At 45.0% G+C, this 18,684-nt stretch overlaps 1 protein-coding gene across 2 annotated transcripts in view; it reads right to left on the bottom strand.

Annotated features, from left to right (window-relative positions):
* Positions 1 to 18,684, bottom strand: part of PITPNM3 (PITPNM family member 3) — a 1,847,214-nt gene that overhangs the window by 199,081 nt on the left and 1,629,449 nt on the right. For both annotated transcript variants that reach the window (XM_085649907.1, XM_085649908.1), the window contains 2 exons: positions 10,880 to 11,077; positions 6,325 to 6,473 (listed from right to left, as the gene is read on the bottom strand). In XM_085649907.1, the coding sequence (XP_085506033.1) occupies positions 6,325 to 6,473; positions 10,880 to 11,077 (347 nt within the window). The remainder of the gene's footprint in view (positions 1 to 6,324; positions 6,474 to 10,879; positions 11,078 to 18,684) is intronic.

The raw sequence follows: 18,684 nt of genomic DNA, 5'->3' as shown, positions 1-18,684 counted from the left end.
AAAAGTGTGATGCTGGAAATGGCAAATCTGGAATAAGCAGAAGCTGGCTGGTCATTTTTGAGGAACTTTCGTGAAAACTTCTCTAATTTCTCCACTTTTTTTCTGTCTTCCTTGCTAACCTTTCGACAGCTGATGCCAAATCTTACTTTTACCCTCCTTTCACTGATAATATCTTTCAGCTTAGTCCAAACTCTGGTGCTCCCTTCATCCATTTACAGGTAGCAGGTCCCTTCATCTCTCTTCAGGTAAGGGCAGAAGGGTCCTACTCATAACCCATTGGTAGCACACCATTCTTGTTCCTTGGGTTGAATGTCCCTGCCTCTCCACTTCATTGAGGGATAGGAGGTCCCTGCCACTGCACTCCTTCCATGGATGGCAGTCCCCAGCTGCTCATATCCACTTTCATTCATTGTTGCCTTTCCTACTGTCAGTTTTGTGACCCGATAGCATGACTTAGGGTACCAATCCTTGTGTCATACTGCACAGAATGGTGGGATTTTTTAGTGTGAGTAAATACATCTACAAGTACAAATTCTCATTTTTGACCCACCGTATTAAACTTGCACTGGTAATTTCCACCTGTGGTGGCGTTTGCTTACCTAAGTGTCTCTTAATAGTGCAAATATCTTTGTCAATCCGACCTTATATGTCCAACTGAAAAAAGGAAAGTTTATTGGTTACAGCAGGGGCCCTATTACATATAGGACACACTTTCCCCGATTGTGCCACAGCACACCTTCAAACAGATGCGCCAGTTGCAAACAGGGAAAGTGCGCCCTATTAGGTTGGCTTCAGAGCTGCTCCGTGTTTCACTGTGCAGGTGGCACTAGCTTGTACTTTAAAGAGAGATTAGAAATCCCTTTGGAGGCGGGTTTAGTAAGTAACTGCACCTGCCTGCAAGGGGATGTCCGGGGGGGTCCATTGGACCCCCTGAACCCGTTCCAGAGGACTGTCATCAGGGGGCAAACTGATAGTGCACCATCTTTTGGTAGGACATTGTCCGTGCGCCTCATGACAGCTTCTTTACCTCTGTGCTCACTTCAATAATACAGTGCTGGCGCACAGATAAAGAGATTCCCTCGTTTGCTTGGGGCCGCGCCCCAGTGCAAATGAGGGAACACCTTCTTGTGATAGTGCTGGAGCAACATATGCGCCAGCCTATCTGTATTACAGAAGGGGTTGCACAAGCATCTGTGGGCCCTTCTGTAATACCAAAGCTCACAAAGCAGGAAAAAATACCTGTTGCGCCCCCAGTGCACTTCTGTAATACAGTATATATCAAGTAACCAAGGCAAATGTAATAAACACATTTTTTTCACAGCAGTTATTATATATCCCAGAATAACATATGCTGCTAATTGGATCCAACTGAAGAAATCTCTTACATATCACCTCAAATTCATTGAGGTCCAAAGTTGAACAGTCGGGCTGAGGCATCCGATTTACTGAGCAAATGCGTTCCTGTGATGATTCGGTATGACTCATTACTGGGGGCCGCCAGGCAGCTACATTGTCTGTGGCACTTAGGTAACTTTCCTGAAGGGTACAGATTTAGTTTAGCTATCAGGTTTTTTGGGAGAGTAATTGTCTGTTGAATGATTCGCAAGATGGGTTCCGCAAAAGGCACTTATTTTTTGCCACTGGTATAATCAGGGCCACAGTTGACAATGGGGGCAACTACATCTATAACTAACATATGTCTCTTACAGATACATCGTTACCGAAGGTAAGTTACTTGTTCATCTGAAAGAGACTGTTAGTTATAGATTCCTTACCTTAGATAGATACCCCAGCAATACCTACTCCGGAGTAGGGTCTGCGAACTAAGTTCACACCAGAAAAGCCTGGAGGACCGAACAGTCAAAATAGCAATCCCTCTGGACTTGGCTGTCCAGGCAGTTATGTCTGGTGACCGTGTGCAAGGATGCCCATGTGGCCACCTGGCAGATGTCAAGAAGTGGAACTCCATGTGCTAGTGCAGTGGTTGCTGCCATAGCCCTAGTTTGATGAGCACGCAGCCCCACTGGAGGTTCATTTTTTGATAAAACGTAGCAGATTTTAATACAAAGTACAACCCATCGAGAGATGGCACGCTTTTGAACAGCCCGACCTTTCTTGGCACCTACATAGCTAACAAATAGTTGATCATCCATCTGGAAATGTTTTGTGGTCAAGGTAGAAAGACAACGCACGTTTAGGATCCATACGGTGGAGTCTCTTGGAAGGGTGCAGAGGTGGGAAAAAGGTGGGCAAAGTAATTGATTGTCCTATGTGAAATGGTTTAACCACTTTAGGAAGGAATGAGGGTCTCGTCCTAAGCACCACTTTGTCCGAATGCAGAAGAAAGGGGGCTTAGAAGACAGACCATGAAGCTCACTCACCCTGTGACCAGAGGTGATTGAAACAAAGAAGGCGGTTTATAAAGTAAGGAGCCTGAGAGGACAATTGTGAAGAGGCTTGAAGGTAGAAAACATAAGATATGTTAGAACAAGATTCAAGTCCCACCGGGGCATTATTAAAGGAGATAGAGGAAAAGGATGAGCTATGGTCTTAAAGATTCTATTTTCAATAGGAGACTTGAATAAGGACGGCTGATCTAGCAGCTGAAGAAACGCAGAAATAGCAGCAGTTTAAGACTGCCCAAAGCAGAGCTTTGCTGGGCCAAATAAAGCAGAAACAAGAGAACCTTTGAAAGGGGGGCAAAAAGGGGATCCACAGCCTTTGGTGTTCACCATGCCACAAACTTGTTCCATCTACAGGCGTATACCGTTTTAGTGGAGGGGCGCCTGGCTGCCAAGATGATATTACAAACTTCAGGTGGAAGGTCAAAAGCTGTCAACTGTCGCCACTCAATCTCCATGCAAGGAGATGGAGGCTGGACAGGTTCGGGTGAAGAACCGTCCCCTGCTGCTGCGACAGAAGATCTGCCGGAAGGGGCGGCATGATCGGAAGATCTATGCCCATACTCAGGAGCTCGGGTACCATACTCTTCGTGCCAGCCCGGAGCCTGGGCCCTATCTTGCTTGATCGTCTTTAGCACTCGGGGCAGAAGTGGTACAGGTAGAAAGGCGTAAAAGATGCCGCAACTCCACTTGCGACAAAAAGTGTCTACGATCAAGTGATGCCTTGGAAACTCCAACACGCAGAACTGCTGACACTGTGCATTCTCTTTGGTAGAGTACAGATCTCACCAAGGCTGCTGAAAGAGACCTTGCACCACCTCCGAGTGAAGACGCCATTCTTGATCTACCAGACACCGACGGCTGAGTTCATCCGCCCTGGCGTTCAGAGAACCGGCCAGGGCTGAACCACCAGGGTCATGCCCTGATGTTCCAGCCATCTCCAGAGGCGAAAAGCCTCTTGACATAGGGTCCACTACCCCACCGCTACCTGTTTGTTGCAGTACTACATGGCTATGGTGTTGTCAGTGAACACCTGCACCACTTTCCCTTTGAGAGAGGTAAGGAATGCTTTCAGTGCCAGGCAGATCGCCCAAAGCTCCAACAGGGTTATGTATAGCCCGGACTCCTCCGGAGACCAGAGGCCTCTGATCTTCGCCTCTCCCAGATGGATGCCCCATCCCGGAAGTGACGCATTTGTTACCACTGTGAGATCTGGTTGGGGAAGGAGGACGGATCTGCCTCTGGCCCAAGCTTGGTTAGTTAGCCACCACTGAAATTGTTATGCAGTTCCCTCCAAGATGTGGTCGTAGTCAGAAGGATTCTCCTGGTGCTGCGCCCACTGGAACTTCAAGTACCACTGCAGAGACCGCATGTGCCATCTGGCAGCATTATGCAGAATGCCATGAGGCCCCTCAGTCTCAGGGTCATTCTCACCGAAATCCGGGACAGAAGCTGAAACACCAGTATCATAGCCCAAATATCCCAGACTCGCTGTTTGGGAGGATAGGCCCGAAACTGCACTGTGTCCAGAACAGCTCAGATGAAGGGGAGCATCTGAGAGGGAGTCAGGTGTGATAGTGAACCCCAGCGAATGCAGGAGGTCCGCCATAGTCTGGATGTGGGAGACGACAGCCTGGGGTGAGCCCGCTTTCAACAACCAGTTGTCGAGATAGAGGGAGACTGGAACCCCTGATCTGCGCAGATGAGTTGCGACCACCGCCATCACTTTCATGAACACCCGAGGGTCACTGGTAAGGCCAAACAGGAGCACCTTGAACAGAAAATGCTCATGGCCTACCGTGAACCGTAAGTAGCGTCGGTGGGGTGGCAGGACGGGAACCTGGAAATAGGCGTCCTGCAAGTCCAGCGCCACCATACAGTCTCCATAGTCGAGGGCAGACAAGACCAGAGCCAACGTGAGCTGAGGGCCCAGAGGTCTAGAAAAGGATGAAGGCCTTTGTCCGTTTTGAGCACCAGAAAGTAGCAGGAATAGCAACCACAACCTACTTCTGGTGCAAACACCCTTTCGATAGCTCTCTTGACCAAGAGTGCTGGGACTTCCTGGCAGAGAAGCGCCAAATGATCTGACGACATGCGATTGAACAACAGTGGTATGGAAGAAGGGGCAGTCTCAAAGGAGAGGGAGTAGCTCCTTCGGACTATTTGCAAAACCCACTTGACTGACGTGATGGATTGCCAGCTGGGGAGGTGATGGCAAATCCTGCCACCCACAGGTCATTGATTGGCCTGAAATGTCGGACTAGGAGGGTTTGGAGGCTGCGGCAGGGAGGTAAGGGTGGACTGGCCTGTCAATGGCTCCCAGACCCTGGAGGTCGCTGGGTCCCACATCTGCTGTCACATAGAGGCTGGGCAGCTTGGGGGAACCGGCACCTGGATTGGTCTGGACGTGGCTGGGCCCCCCTTCCGTGGCTACCAAAGTTGAAAAAAGCAGACTGGAGTGGTGAGGAAGGTGCAGCAAGACCCAAAGAGCTTGCCGTAACCCGATAATCTTTAAAGCGAAGGAGCGCTGAGTCTGCTTTGTCGCCAAAAAGACGACGGCCATCAAAGGGCATGTCCAGCAAGGTTGACTGGACCTCCCCCGAAAAGCCAGATGTCCTTATCCAGGCATAGCGCCTAAGTGCTACAGACGTGGCAATCATTTTGCCCAGTGAGCCAGTGGTATCCAGTCCACATCTTATTGTGAATTTGTCTACGTCTCTCCCATCCGCCACTTCCTGGGAGAGAATGGCCTGGGCTGCCTCCGGGCACTGAAGCAGCACCTACGCAACCATATCCCATATGGTGTGGGAATATTGTCCCAAGAGGCATGCAGTATTCACAGACCACAGTGCCCAGCTGGAGGAAGAGAACATATGCTTTCCAAGGTGATCCAGCTTCTTGGATTTCTTATCTGGGGGAGCAGAAAGGAATGCGCCCTTTGAAGTAGAAGCTTGGATTACCAAGCTCGCGGAGGAAAACTGGGTCGCTCTGGGCCGGGCGATGGCGGCGGGCAATCGTACTTTCACAGGAGCCCCTATGCTGGGCTTGGACCAGGTGCCCAGGAGGACGTCAGTGAGGGCTTCGTTGAAGGGCAGAATGGGTTCACAGGAGGATGCCGCAGGTCGAAACACCACTGAATGGAGCTTAAGGCCCAAGGCCTCCGCTGCCCTTCTCACATCCACAGAGTAGGACGCTGCCTCCTCCGTAGCCACGGTAGGGGGAGAAAGCATGTCAAGGTCTAGAGAAGTGTCTAGACCACTGGTGTCACCCAGGACCTCTCTCCAGTCCGGTTCTTCCAGCTTGTCTGCTAAATGGTCCAGTGACCCCTCCCAATCTCCATCACCACCTTCTGGGCGGTAGGGAACACCAGGGATGAACAGGGGAAAAAAAGTGCCCACCGTGCTTTTGTTCTTTACAAAATGAGAAGTTTTGTTTGGTATAATTGAATTTGTTTACACAATATAGGAAAATGTATTAGAAAGGAACATGCAAGCATTTTTAGAAATGGATACACTGACATTTGCAGCCAAAAAGATTGCATTTCCAAAACACATATTTAAAGCTGACCTTTGAATGAGAACTCATGATGATCTGTGGAGATCTACCGCTTATGTTCTTTCCTTGGTGCCAGACTACACCTACTGTCACGGCTGTTATGTCAATACTTAGACGGTTTCATTTTTCATTGATATGCTTTTCGTGACATTGCTGTTGGTAGCCTTGCTTAATGTGCTGGGTTTGGGGGACATCTAATTAGCTTTAAACTTTATTAGTGTATCCTTGTAGGTTCCTATCTGAAGCAAGTTGCCCCCTGCATGTTATGCCTTTCAGAGAACTTTTTTCTATCCACCTCTCTAATAGATGCAATTTTCACAAATGTCATTAACTTACTACTCAGTTTTCAGAGCAGTTTAATGCCTACCTGTCTCAGGATAAAGGCCACCACATCAGTAGACTCCCAGTAGCTGGCATGGAAGAGATGGGGAAGTGCCACAGTTGGAAAGGCTGTCAGGACGTCAGGGCAATAGAGGGCATAGTCGATACGCTTTGCGCCCCACCAATTGGCTGTAACTGCAATAAATAACAAAAAATACACTTGAATCAGTGGTTCTGCACAGTTATAGACATTTACCATAGATACACTCCACATCTAATACAGAGAAAGTCTCCGGGCCTGTTAATAATATTTAGTGGAAAGGAGGACTCATTTTTTAGTTGTTAAGCTACCGCCAGCTCAAAACCAACCAAGCTACATGTATGAAATCTCCGAGATGAACAGAATAAATTTGAGCCTCATTTAACTTGGAATGTAGGTTGCTGCTAAGGAGTCCAAGTATGTCTAGTATGAGCCCAGCAGTGGTTGATGGCCAATCCCGAACAGTGTTGTGATGATTGGAGGCTGTAGTATGCACAACTGCTTGGGAGATGACAACTCTTATTCCTACTTTCAGACCTCTTTGCATTGGGAACATTACAATCTTGCTTTGGGGGGGGGGTCTGCTGCAGTTGACAGTCTGGGCTAGTCGGGCATTAAGGTTATAGGTGTTCAAGGCTCTGTAGAAGTCTACGGGTAGAATCACTGCAATGTTGTGTCTGTCCATAAATTCTTGTACACTATCCAACACACAGGCTAGGACAGTCTCCATCCTTTCAGATGAAGAAAAAAAACATGTATGTCTGAATTTGTGAAAATGGACACGTAGTGTTTTCTAATGGCTAGTCAGTCGGCTGGTGGTTTCACCGGGGCTCGAGCTGTATCGTTGTGGCTGATTTGAAGAGAATGTGAGGGGATTCCTCTGGCTGGATTCATATGGGCTCAGGTTGGGAGGCAGAGTCCTTTAGTGCAAACATGAGCATAATGTCTATTTCTGAGGTAGTGAGGTTCAACCATTGTAGAAATGTTGTTCCTTAGCATTAGAAATGTGGACTTATAGGGTGAGATTGTCTCATGTTTTGCTTTTGTAGAGGGATGGTATTTAGGGGAAGATTAAGAAGTGGAGGCTATGCCCCCCTTATTGTGCTTCATTCTCGCAATACCGAAGTTACCGTAGGAGGAGTTGAGGGTACAGGTCATTGGCATGTCATTGGCACGTGCTCAGAATGTCGGGCACTTAACGTGAATAATGTTTCAGTATTCACTATTAGTGTAATAAAAAATGGAGAACAGTTAGCTGGAGGATGATATTTGCTGGCAGTTGAGGAAAGTAAAAAAAAATGCTTTGAAATGTATGTTGTGTTCGAGCTTGCGGATGAGTGTGAGTTTAGGTAAGAGAGTGTGTGTGAGTGTGAATATGTGTGTTAAAAACAATTAAAGCTGATGCCCCTCAGATCAAAGGCTCTCCTGTGCCTGTGTTATTATATGCCGATGATGCTGTTTTGATCGCCAGAACTCCATTAGGATTGCAGCGTCTGATTGATAGATTTTCTTCCTTTATAAAGGATAGGAAATTGACTATCAATAAGAAGAAAACGTATACCATGACATGTGGGGCTAGATGCAAAAAGAAAAGTAAAGTTTTAAATTCTTTTTTTATAGATAAAGACAAGGTGCTTCAAGTAGACACTTTTTGTTATCTTGGTTTAACCTTCTCTAATGATAGAAAGTGGCACAATGAATTTAAAAATATTCGTATTAAAATGGCAAAAAATGCCCATGGTATTTTTAGATTTGCTGCAAAGATTGGGGACCGTCGCACCAGGGATATGCTTAAGATCTATCAAGCTAGGTGTGTTAGTATTGCACTGTATGGGGCGGGTGTTTGGGGTCATTGTCATGCCCATACTTTGCAGATCGAGGAAAATGCTTTTTTTTAAAAACTCCTGTCACTACCATCTACTGCTTGTACTGAGCTTACCCATCGAGAGCTGGATGTTAACTTCCTTACTGACCTACTTTCTTTGAGGCCACTCATGATTTGGCGCTCTATTTGACTTTAGGAAGATAAATCTTTTAATAGATTGGTCATCGAGGATTGTCTCTCGCTGGATAAATTCTTACATATACCCTGGTTAAATTACGTTGTCAAATGTTTTTCAGAGATCTTTAATTTAAACATTTTGGTGGACCCTAATGCAGCATCTCTAATATCGAAACAAGAGTTGAAAATTAATTTCCTCGCATTCGCTGCAAGGAAACGGGCTATTGCTAATGGCTCTCTATCTACAGTTAGGTTTTATAATAAATATAACAATGTTGAAGGTTTACCGATTTATCTGGTATGGGTGACTAGGCCATCCCACAAGTTTGTGCTGACCAGACTGAGGTTTGGTATAGTTCATTATTTAGTGGCACTGCCAGTAATTAAGAAATATCCGCAGGGGCCTTGTATGTGTGATGGCGTCTCCAAACAGAGCATTAAGCACAAGTCTTTATTTGCAAACTGTATATGAATTTTCGTATTGCCTATTTAAAACCTATATTTCTTAAATATGGTGTACGCACAGTTAATCAGGCCATGTGCTTAATTTTTAACTTACAACACGTCGATATCTGTTTTTTTACTGCTTTGTTTTTAATTCATTCTATTAAGGCTAGGAAAAGTATGTGTTTCTAACCCATTTTATCTGTATTTTTAGGCTTGGACTGTTAATTGCCGTTTAAGATTTTAAATGTATGTTTTATTCTTTTGATTGTGCTTTTATGGTCATTTTTCATGTACCGAATAAAGCTTCATGAATTTAATTTAATTGTGTGTATGCATGTATGTGTGTGAGTGAAATTGAAGGTCAAAGGGCATGTGATGTCACTTCCACTACCCCTAACGTTTTGGTGAATTGAAGTTCCTGCACCTACGGATGGAATGTTACAGAAGTCCAGGCGAGAAGTGATGGTCTCCTGACCGGCCGCTTTTTGTCCCTCGACTTGTAGAATAGAAATCATTTTATGCAGAATTCTTATGTAGTAGCAGCTGGGGAAATAAACTTTATTAATATGATCTAAAAAGGAGAAATTGCTGTCAAAAACAAATCAGCGGTTTCGGAGTGATCTCCAAGCGGTAGGTGGCATGACAAATTCAGATGGCCACCGACTTCGGGTGACATGCAAACACAAAGTTTGTTTGCCAGGAGGCCCAGGCCATCATTAGAAGAGACACGTTTTTGAGTGTTAGTGGCATAAGACAACATTGAGAATGAATGAGATCTATAAGAGGAGTTGGGTATAAATTATAACAAATATGGCTCTTGAGGGACTCCACACCTTACAGGAGAAGGAGCAGAGTGTAAAGGAGGAAAGTGAGCTGCTTGGTTCTCTTCTGAAGAAATATGATAACTAGAAAAGAGTGTTATTAACATTAGACTGCGAGCTTGATCCTTCATAGCGCGTAATTGGTCTGAAGCAGGCAGCAGCACACACCCTGTGACATGAAGGGCCAGTGCTTAAATTGAGCCAGTGTTTTCTGGTGCTCAGCACGACACAGAATTGTGAACGCCGGGGCTTGTGACTGTCTGCCGCAAGTTTGTGCAGTCTGGCTAATTTGGAGATGACCACAACAGGTAATTATTGACTCAACAAACATTAAAAATGGCTATTACCTGACTCCCAAGCCATTCTTGTAGTTATGGGGGCTGGGATAGTCCAAATTGTAACACTTGTAAGAGTGTGATGGTTAGTAGTTGTGTTGTTACTGTCATAGGCAGCATGGCAGGGGCACTGGATGGTGCAAGCTGTATTGACCCCATGACAAAGGCCCTGGCCCTTATGTTTTTTTACAAATTAGGCACTGTGAAGGGACCTATCTCTTGTTTGGCGACTAAGATATTATTTGACTCTACGAAATCATAGCGTTGCCTCCCATTGCCCCATTCAATACTTTTTTTATGAAAAGGAGAAGTGGAATGGGTCTGTAGTTGCTAAGAGTAAAGGGGTCAGCTGAGGATTTTTATTAAACAGCAGAACCCCAAGAGCCCCTTTCTATGCTCAAGAAACGATAGCTTAGGAGAGTGATGGGGTGATGAGAGGGCCAATAGTGTCAGACTCTTGTGTACAACATGGGCTGGGCAAGGACTCAGGGGGTGGAGGGCAGGCTCGGTTTTAGTTTCTAAAGACCCAGTAATATCGACTGTTAGATGTTCAAAGAATGATAGGGACATACTGGAGAGAACATTATTGTTAAAAGACTGTGATGTTTTCGGAACTTTGTCAACAAAAAAGTTGATAATGAATTACATAGATAATTTGGCGAATTGACTGAAAAAGTTAACTGCAGGGGGGGGGGGGGTGAATACAACTCAAAACATTTATATTGTATGACGGACTACATTAGCAACTCCATTCCCGAGATCCTCACTGCCTCACAGACCACAGTCACAGGATGACATTCACAAGATGTGCACTTAGAGACTACATTCAAATCAATCATTGGAGGTCCATCAGACTTCAGTCATGTACAAAGACCTTGTAAACCTCATTTGCATCCAAATACCAAATGCAATCAAAAGCTTTGCGTTGATGCCACAAGCCACAGCAGGGTTCTTACTGTTGTTGAGGTTGGATGAGGGCAGGCTCTCTGATGACCCTGATATTTCGCTGTTCATGCTCACGAGGCTTGGTCGCCGGACCTTCTTCTGCAATTGTGTCGGTAATGCACTTGGAGAAAGGGGGTTGTCCAAGGATGGTGTAGTGTTGGAATTCATGTTCTCAAAGAAGATAGAACTGTTGCTGTGGATAGTCTCAGCTGAGGACAGAAACAAAAGGTTCACTATTTTTAATTCATGTGACTGACAATGCACTATAAATGGTGATCTAATATTGTAAGCGATTGAGGTGTGAGTTAACACTTTACATTCCGAGTAGATTGTTAACCCATCATTGGCTGAATTCAAAAGATTGCACAGGTTTTGGTGTGATTTTCAACCACCGTTTTCAATGACATTTGGCAAAACTGGTGTAAAATATTCAATTTCGCCCATCAGACCACCATGCATATGGGATTTTTGTTTATAAGCTGTTATTTTAGTACTTCCATAGTTAAGCGCTGCCTTCGACACTGTGGACCATTTCCTACACTTTGAAAGTTTGTAAACTGTCATGAATCCCACCCAAAACACAGTTGATTGGTTCAAAGAGAGGGGATAGATTATAGAGAAACCAATTAGGCCCTTTGGTTTCGCCTTTCGTGCATAATATCCCATGTTCCCATTTTGTCTTTACTGGAAGCATTGACATACATCAATGTACACCCAATGGCAATCAGATATTCCCAGATCACGTAGGATACAGTTGCCTGCTCAATGGTAGCAACCTAAACTCATTTTGTCTCTTCACAAAGTTGGGCATCTAAATTATTATTTCTGCAGTTCTCTGTTACGTACTCTTTCATAGGCCCAATAGACCCAGATATGGGAATATTCATGGATATATAAAAACAATTGCAACAGCTCTCAATTGATCTATCTGATAACCTGCCCCTGCGGGCTGAGATATATTGGAATGACCACCCGCCGCATCAAAACTCGCATTTTGGAACACAAGAGCACGATACGGTGTGGTCGCTCCTCTACCAAACTTACCAACCACTTTCTAGAGGTCAATCATGCACCCAATGACCTTCACTGGACAGTCATTGACAAACCCTACATACCACCACATCTTACAGATAGCTCCTCGTTCCTATTTAAACGTGAGCAGAGGTGGGTGTACAAATTGAAGACACACGTTCAGGGTCTGAACGATGATATTCCTTGGCTATCTTTATAACACACTTGGCTCGTCCGTATCTCCTCACTAACTGACCCATGCCTCACACCGCTTTCATGGGCACCTCCAATCTAGCCTTTACATTAATCTATTGTCGTGACAAACCTTTGCGTGCATCTGCTCTGCACGGCTTCTGTACACCGACACATACACCCCCTGCTGATGTACTACTCCCTGCAGCTTTATCTTTTACTCGCCATTTATTTCCCGGCGAACACAGTGCATTTTTCACCCTCCGCGCTGTTGGAGCCGTTCTCCCATATGCGTTCGCACCCTCCTCAGCGTCTTGGGTATCACGGAGCGACACGCGCTTTGACAGCTAGCTTTGCTACAAGACGTGCGTTTCCGCATTCCTTGCGCTAGTGCGCTACCACGTCATCTCCCTACTCAAGTGTGGTGCTCTTACCTTTGAACTTCTGACAGCGTCACCCTCTACTTGTCAGCCACATTCCAATCTCCTAGGTTACTGCCATACGGGCGGCTCCCCGCTCCGCATTGGCTCCCGCTCCTGCGAGCATGAACTACCTGCCCCGCGATTGGTCCATTTTCTGCTGACACATTCTTACTTTATCCGCCTCCGTCTAACCCCGCGGGACCTCCGGCTGCAGGCTCATTCCAGCCCGGTTCCCCGACGGAAAGGTAGGATTCTTGCTCGTTGGGCTCCTGTGCCCCTGTTTTCATTTTTGTTCACATAACTATGAAGGCAATTACCCCTTCAACTTCGAGCGATGTTTTTAAGTATATGTCCTGGTTTTGATTTACTATTACACAGACATGTGCATTTTCATATCGCTCTAACCCGTTACTCAGCCCAGGTCACGTTTCCAACCCCGCTTCTTCCGATTGGCAAACGATGATCTTTGCTCAGTTCAACTTTCTGTGCAAACAGTGCTTTTGTTAGTCTCCCTTGTTTTTAGATGACCTACTCACATATCTCACACTCGCTCATGACATGTAAGCCACTATCCCTTCAGCTGTCTTACATCTTTTTTTCAGAGCGGTGTTCCTTCCTGAGCGGTTGCCAGGTGGAGGTCCTTTTTTCCACCCAGTTTTTACGGGTGAGTGGAGTTTGCTTTAAGTTTATACATTTACACTTGTCATTACTGAGCAACTATGTTCCACATTCTCACACTGAGTCTTCTTTTTTTGTCTAGGTGTTGTATGTATCTTTGAGGACACGCGCACCCTACAAGCAACTTGAGGGTGCCCTCTATATCCTTTGTCACGTTCTTTTTTGCAGTAGCTTACTAGGTCCTGATGAAAGCCGAGCCTAGTTAGGCGCCACGGCTGAAACATGTCGACCATTACCTCATACCTTGCTCCACTGATTACATCGGATTAGTGGTGCCTTCACTCCTTTTAATCTAGCATCGGTACGGCGTTGTCTAACAGAGTTCTCCTGGCCGTCCCGTCACTAGTTTTAATACACTCCTTTTTGCACTACTTTTTCACCAGCACTGCAACCCCCACTCACATCTCGTTCATATGTGGATTCAGTCCACTGCCCAGTGCATAATACTTACAGCATAAAGCTCTCACCTCTCGCTGAGGGACTTGTTGCCCCTTGAGAGTTTGAGATTTTCTTTGGGATGAATATCCCATGTGATGGGGTTAGTTACCCAGGGTGATTATATGACCACGTCTTCGGAGTGTTTGCCCTTCCACCACGTACATTAGGCTTCTTTCCCTCACTCTACATACCACCTTTTCTCTTTGCCTTTATAGACCTCAGGATTTTTGTGTGTTATATATATAAAAACATAAACATAATAGGGAGTTGTATATTTCAGGGGCCAGTTCACAAAGGCAGGTTAGAGCACATAAAAGAGCACACCTGTTGTATTTCTTCCTGTAATCCCATTTGCTTTTGTGTATCGACCCCATAATTAAGCTATAAACACAGAGGCTGCTTCTACATCTTGGTCCACCTCATCTGTTCATCCTTGCCTCCCTGACTACAGCATGTTGAGAAGGTTAAATATGCCGGCGCCATTCTAGATTCTAAGATGTTTTTGGGCCACCAAGTATGTTTTGTATTCATAAGCAGGGGCCTGTTTTGCCTTTGTTATCTCAATCCTATTATAAAGTTTTTCTAGGCAGTGCAAATAATTTCCCTTAAATCATTACAGTGTACTTTTTACAGGATTTAAGACTTCCCAAATGTATAAACTAGAGCTTAAACAAAATACTGCAGGCCTCTTGGGTGTGAACATGATCATTTACTCAGGGTAGGAAGTCATATCACTGCCTGCCTGTTAAAGAGCTTATCCTGCTGAGGCATCCCTGTCACACTGTGTTTCATATTGTACTTCTGCCATTTTTAACCAATGTAAATACCAGATGTTACTATAACCCAATTTATCTTAGTCAAGTTAGCAACCTCGGAAGGATGAACGGCTCAGTCTCCCTTGCTGTGATTTATCCTCGCCTCCTTCGGATCACTGCATTTATCAGCAGCAAGCACTCAACTCACCGATGCATCCTGTTGGCTATTTTAGCCGAGGCACCAGCATGGCTACACTTACAAAACGGTCCCTTATTACCTGTCCAGGTGCCGTGGTAATGCCTCAATGTTCCCCAAATTGCTGTTCCCCAAATGTGACTCGAAGCTAGTGAGCAAAGTTGCTGGACCGTTTTTAGGTCTCGCCTAGCGTTGCTACGCACATGTGCAGCTCACTCGGCGAGAATTATTGCTGATGAGTACTTTGTGAAAAGGGCTTGAAGCCCCGCCCCTTATTCCCATTGGCTCGCGTCTCCGTTTATAGCGACAACTCTCGCACAAAATAAATTGGAGCTAGGCAGGACAAATGGGTATACATTGAAGTGGGAGGTGATCAACCCGGAAGAAATTACTGGGAAACTGGTAAAAGAGGCTTATATAAATATAATCAATTGCCTCAATCTATCGTTATCTGATGAAGAAATTTTAACAAATTTCATACAAATATTAGAGAAGATTAAGGAACTTCTTACCACAACATCAAGGAGGTCACTCCCAACCAACAAAGGTTGGTTTAATCACTCCTGCACCACGGCCCTAGCCAATCTAAAAAAGGAATAAAAAAAAAAAAACAGATAGAGTTCCAGAAACGATCCAATTCTTGAGGCGAATATATGTTAATGCACGAAAGCAAAGAATTATTGAACTAAAAAAGAAATTATGGGATGATTTACACTCCAGTGTCGCAGCAAAGAATAGTTCGGTCTTTTGGCGTACTGTCAAAACACCATATTTCCTGGATTCAAATAGCCCTAAGATAGAAGTGGCCATCGATGAAGATACGTGGGTGGCTCATTTTTCCAAGATTTTTAAAGATACAGTAACCGGTAGCAAAGGTTCAGAACATTCTCTCCCAAATGTTGACTATCCCATCTCCATATATTTTGATATCACGGAAGTTTTAGCGGCCCTGAAAGCAAGTAAGAGTGGAAAGGCCCCCGGCCCTGATGGGGTTCCAGTAGACCTGTTTAAATTCAATTCGGATCTCTGGTCCCCCATCCTCACTAGAGTATGTACTGCAGCGGCAAAAGTGGGTCTGATTGATTCCTGGACAAAGTCAATTATGGTCCCAATCTTTAAAAAAGGAGATCGTCAAGACGTTAACTGTTACCGTCCCATTTCCCTCTTGGACTCGTTAGGCAAAGTGGTTGGTAGAGTTGTGCTTGAACGACTTCGGCAGTGGGCCGAGGAGGGAAATATTATTTCAGATCTTCAATTTGGATTTCGGGAGGGGCTTGGAACGGTGGAGCAGGCCCTTAATCTTACTTTGATCATGGGAAAATATTGCCAAGCAAAAAAAGAAACGGTTTACATGGTCTATGTAGATTTATCCGCTGCTTTTGACTGTGTCTCACACATAAAACTTTGGAACATCCTGACATGAATGGGAGTGGACCCCCCTCTCGTAGATTTTATGAGAGAGTTATATTCAGGGGCTTCTGCAAGGGTGCATTTTGGCTTGAAGGGTGAATTGACCGCGCCTTTCGGAGTGGAGCGAGGAGTTAGGCAGGGGTGTGTCCTCGCCCCCTTCCTCTTCTCCTTGTATACAAATGGTTTGGAGGTGGAGATGTTGAGGGGGGCGTTGGACCTACCGCGGGTAAAACGGCGTTTGATACCTGCCTTGCTCTATGCGGACGACGCGGTCATCTTGGCCCGCACCCCTTGCGAACTGCAGAAATCCCTAAATAGATATGCCGAGTTTATGGGTGGCCTGGACCTACAAGTCAATGTTAAAAAAACCTTTGTTATGGTAGCCGGTCGATCCAAAAAGCAAGTAAAGAACATCTGTCTCAAAGATCAAAAATTGGAGGTGACTACTAAGTATTGCTACCTGGGGCTAATGATTGACGACGGGCTCAATTGGAGATCAGCAGTTGAGGCTAGATGTCACTTGTTCAAAAGAGCGATAATGTCCCTGACAAGTTTTTCACAGAGACTAGGGAAAAGGCCACCAGTGGAGCTTTTAAAAATCTACACAGCTAAATGCCAGGCGATTGCCCTCTACGGAGCTGGAGTATGGGGATCCGTAGAGGTCAGTGCTCTTCAGGTTGCTGAAAATAATTTTTTGAGATTTCTTTTAGCCTTACCAACGAGCACCTCAGTATACGCTCTCCACCTGGAGCTCGGAATCCCATACCTCGAGGACCTGATAAGAATTCAGCCCCTATTGCTCTGGCGACGCATTTGGACTTCCGATAATAACGTCTTTTCGCAGGAAATCTTGATAGACTCAATGACCATAGACCACCCTCTAAAGATAAAATGGCTATCTTATGTAAGAAATTTCTTCAAGGATCTCGGCTTAGAGAAATATTATCTCAACCCCAAAAAAATTATTGAAATGCCAAAGAGGGCGCTGAAAAAATTGGCGCTAACGCATTTGGAGTCCTTAAGGTTAACTTCTGTGGCAATAAAACCATCGGCCCTTCATGCTAATCTGATTCAGACCACTTATTTCATTCAACCATACTTAACATTACAGATTAGCACCTATCATAGAATGTTGCTGACAAGATTCAGATTAGATTTTTTTTACAGATTAGTTTCTTTCCCCGATAGAAACTGTTGGGATTCGATTCCCACTATTTGTCCTTGTGATGAAGTATCAATACAGTCAAATATACATACAATTCTGTTTTGTAAATTTTATCATTCACATAGGAAGGTTTGGTTACTACCTGTATTAAAGCGATGGGGACTAAGACAATGTCGCCCGGCGATGTTACGTCTTCAAATGTTAGACTCCGAACTGATCTGTTATCATGTCCTTAACTTTTTAAGATGCATTGTAAAACATAGGAATAACCTGTAATATGGAGCCTGATTTTAGTCTAGGTTGATGAAGCAAAATTATGTGAATCCTTGGTCTGAGAGTATATGATACCTGAATGGTTTTAACCATCATATATTTATGTTTTTGATACATGTGTTTTTCTTTATATTGTATTGTATCGTTCAAAAAGTGTTCTTTTATGGTTTTTAAAATTGTAAAAAAAACGAATAAAGATGATATTATTATGTTAAACGGTGGGCTGCCATTGGGAATAAGGTTTCTAGGGTGCCTCCTTTTCGCTTTTTTGCCCGGCCCATCCGGACTGGATCGCCTGCATTACAGCTGTCGTGACAAAGTTTCTTATCAGAAGCTTTGTCACGCTGCCTTGCACGCGCCAGTCCAGCTCTCTGATTGGGCCGGACAAAAAAGGAGACATGGCGCCACGTGTTTATTTTTGCATCTCGCTTTCACTTTAAAGTGAAAGCGCAATGCAAAAATAAACAGCGGATGCCTGTCGAGCGCTTGTTTGCATCGCGCCGTGCCGCCATTACTTAAGATAATCGCCATGCAGCGCTTAATTGTTTTGCTATTGGGGTAAATGTTTAATTAAAAAACGTGGCAAAATAACATTCTTCCAAAATAGTTAAGAAAGACTCTGACTACCGAAGGCATTAGATTCTGCCTCTGTTTCTAATTGACGTCACGGTGCTAAGGCGTTTTCCTAAGTGACGGTTCCAAAGACAACTGTCTCTTTAGCGCACCCGTTCACGTCTGACCAATCGTGCCACAGATTCAATCTCTGAATGTTCAGCAGAGGACTACTATTGGTGAAAGTATATCTCATTAACGAATCAGATGGGAGCAAGCTGTGATTTCTTGCCGGGTACTATGGTTTTGACCAATCACATAACTCGTCTTTAAGCATCCCGGCGGCTCAGAACTCTGTGAACAGCGTCAATCAGTGCGGTGCCCTGAACTTATTGGCAGCTTTATCGGTTTGTCATGCAAGAGGCGGGAGATGGGAAATAATTCTCCCTGGTGGTTGGCAGCACAGAACCTTACCTTCTAGCAAGTTCTTTTACTTTCGTTCATAGATGAAGGCATGCTATTGGTGTATTTCTCGTTCCACCTTAAATCCTCTTGTATTTTGATTTGTTGTAGTTCCTCGGCTGTCCCAGCGGGGGGGTCTCCCAGGCCTGCTTCTACACAGGGTCGGTTGCACGGTGTGAAGTGTCTGCCTGGCCGTTGATTTGTGTTCAGCTGGAGGTGGGGAGCGTCCGTCTGTTGCGGGAGGGAGTCTTTGCCCCCCCCC

This window comes from Triturus cristatus, chromosome 3_2 (genome assembly GCF_964204655.1).
Source record: "Triturus cristatus chromosome 3_2, aTriCri1.1, whole genome shotgun sequence".
Classification (NCBI taxonomy): domain Eukaryota; kingdom Metazoa; phylum Chordata; class Amphibia; order Caudata; family Salamandridae; genus Triturus; species Triturus cristatus.
The sequence above is the reverse complement of the archived record's forward strand: the minus strand, read 5'-3'. Positions and strand labels throughout refer to the sequence as shown.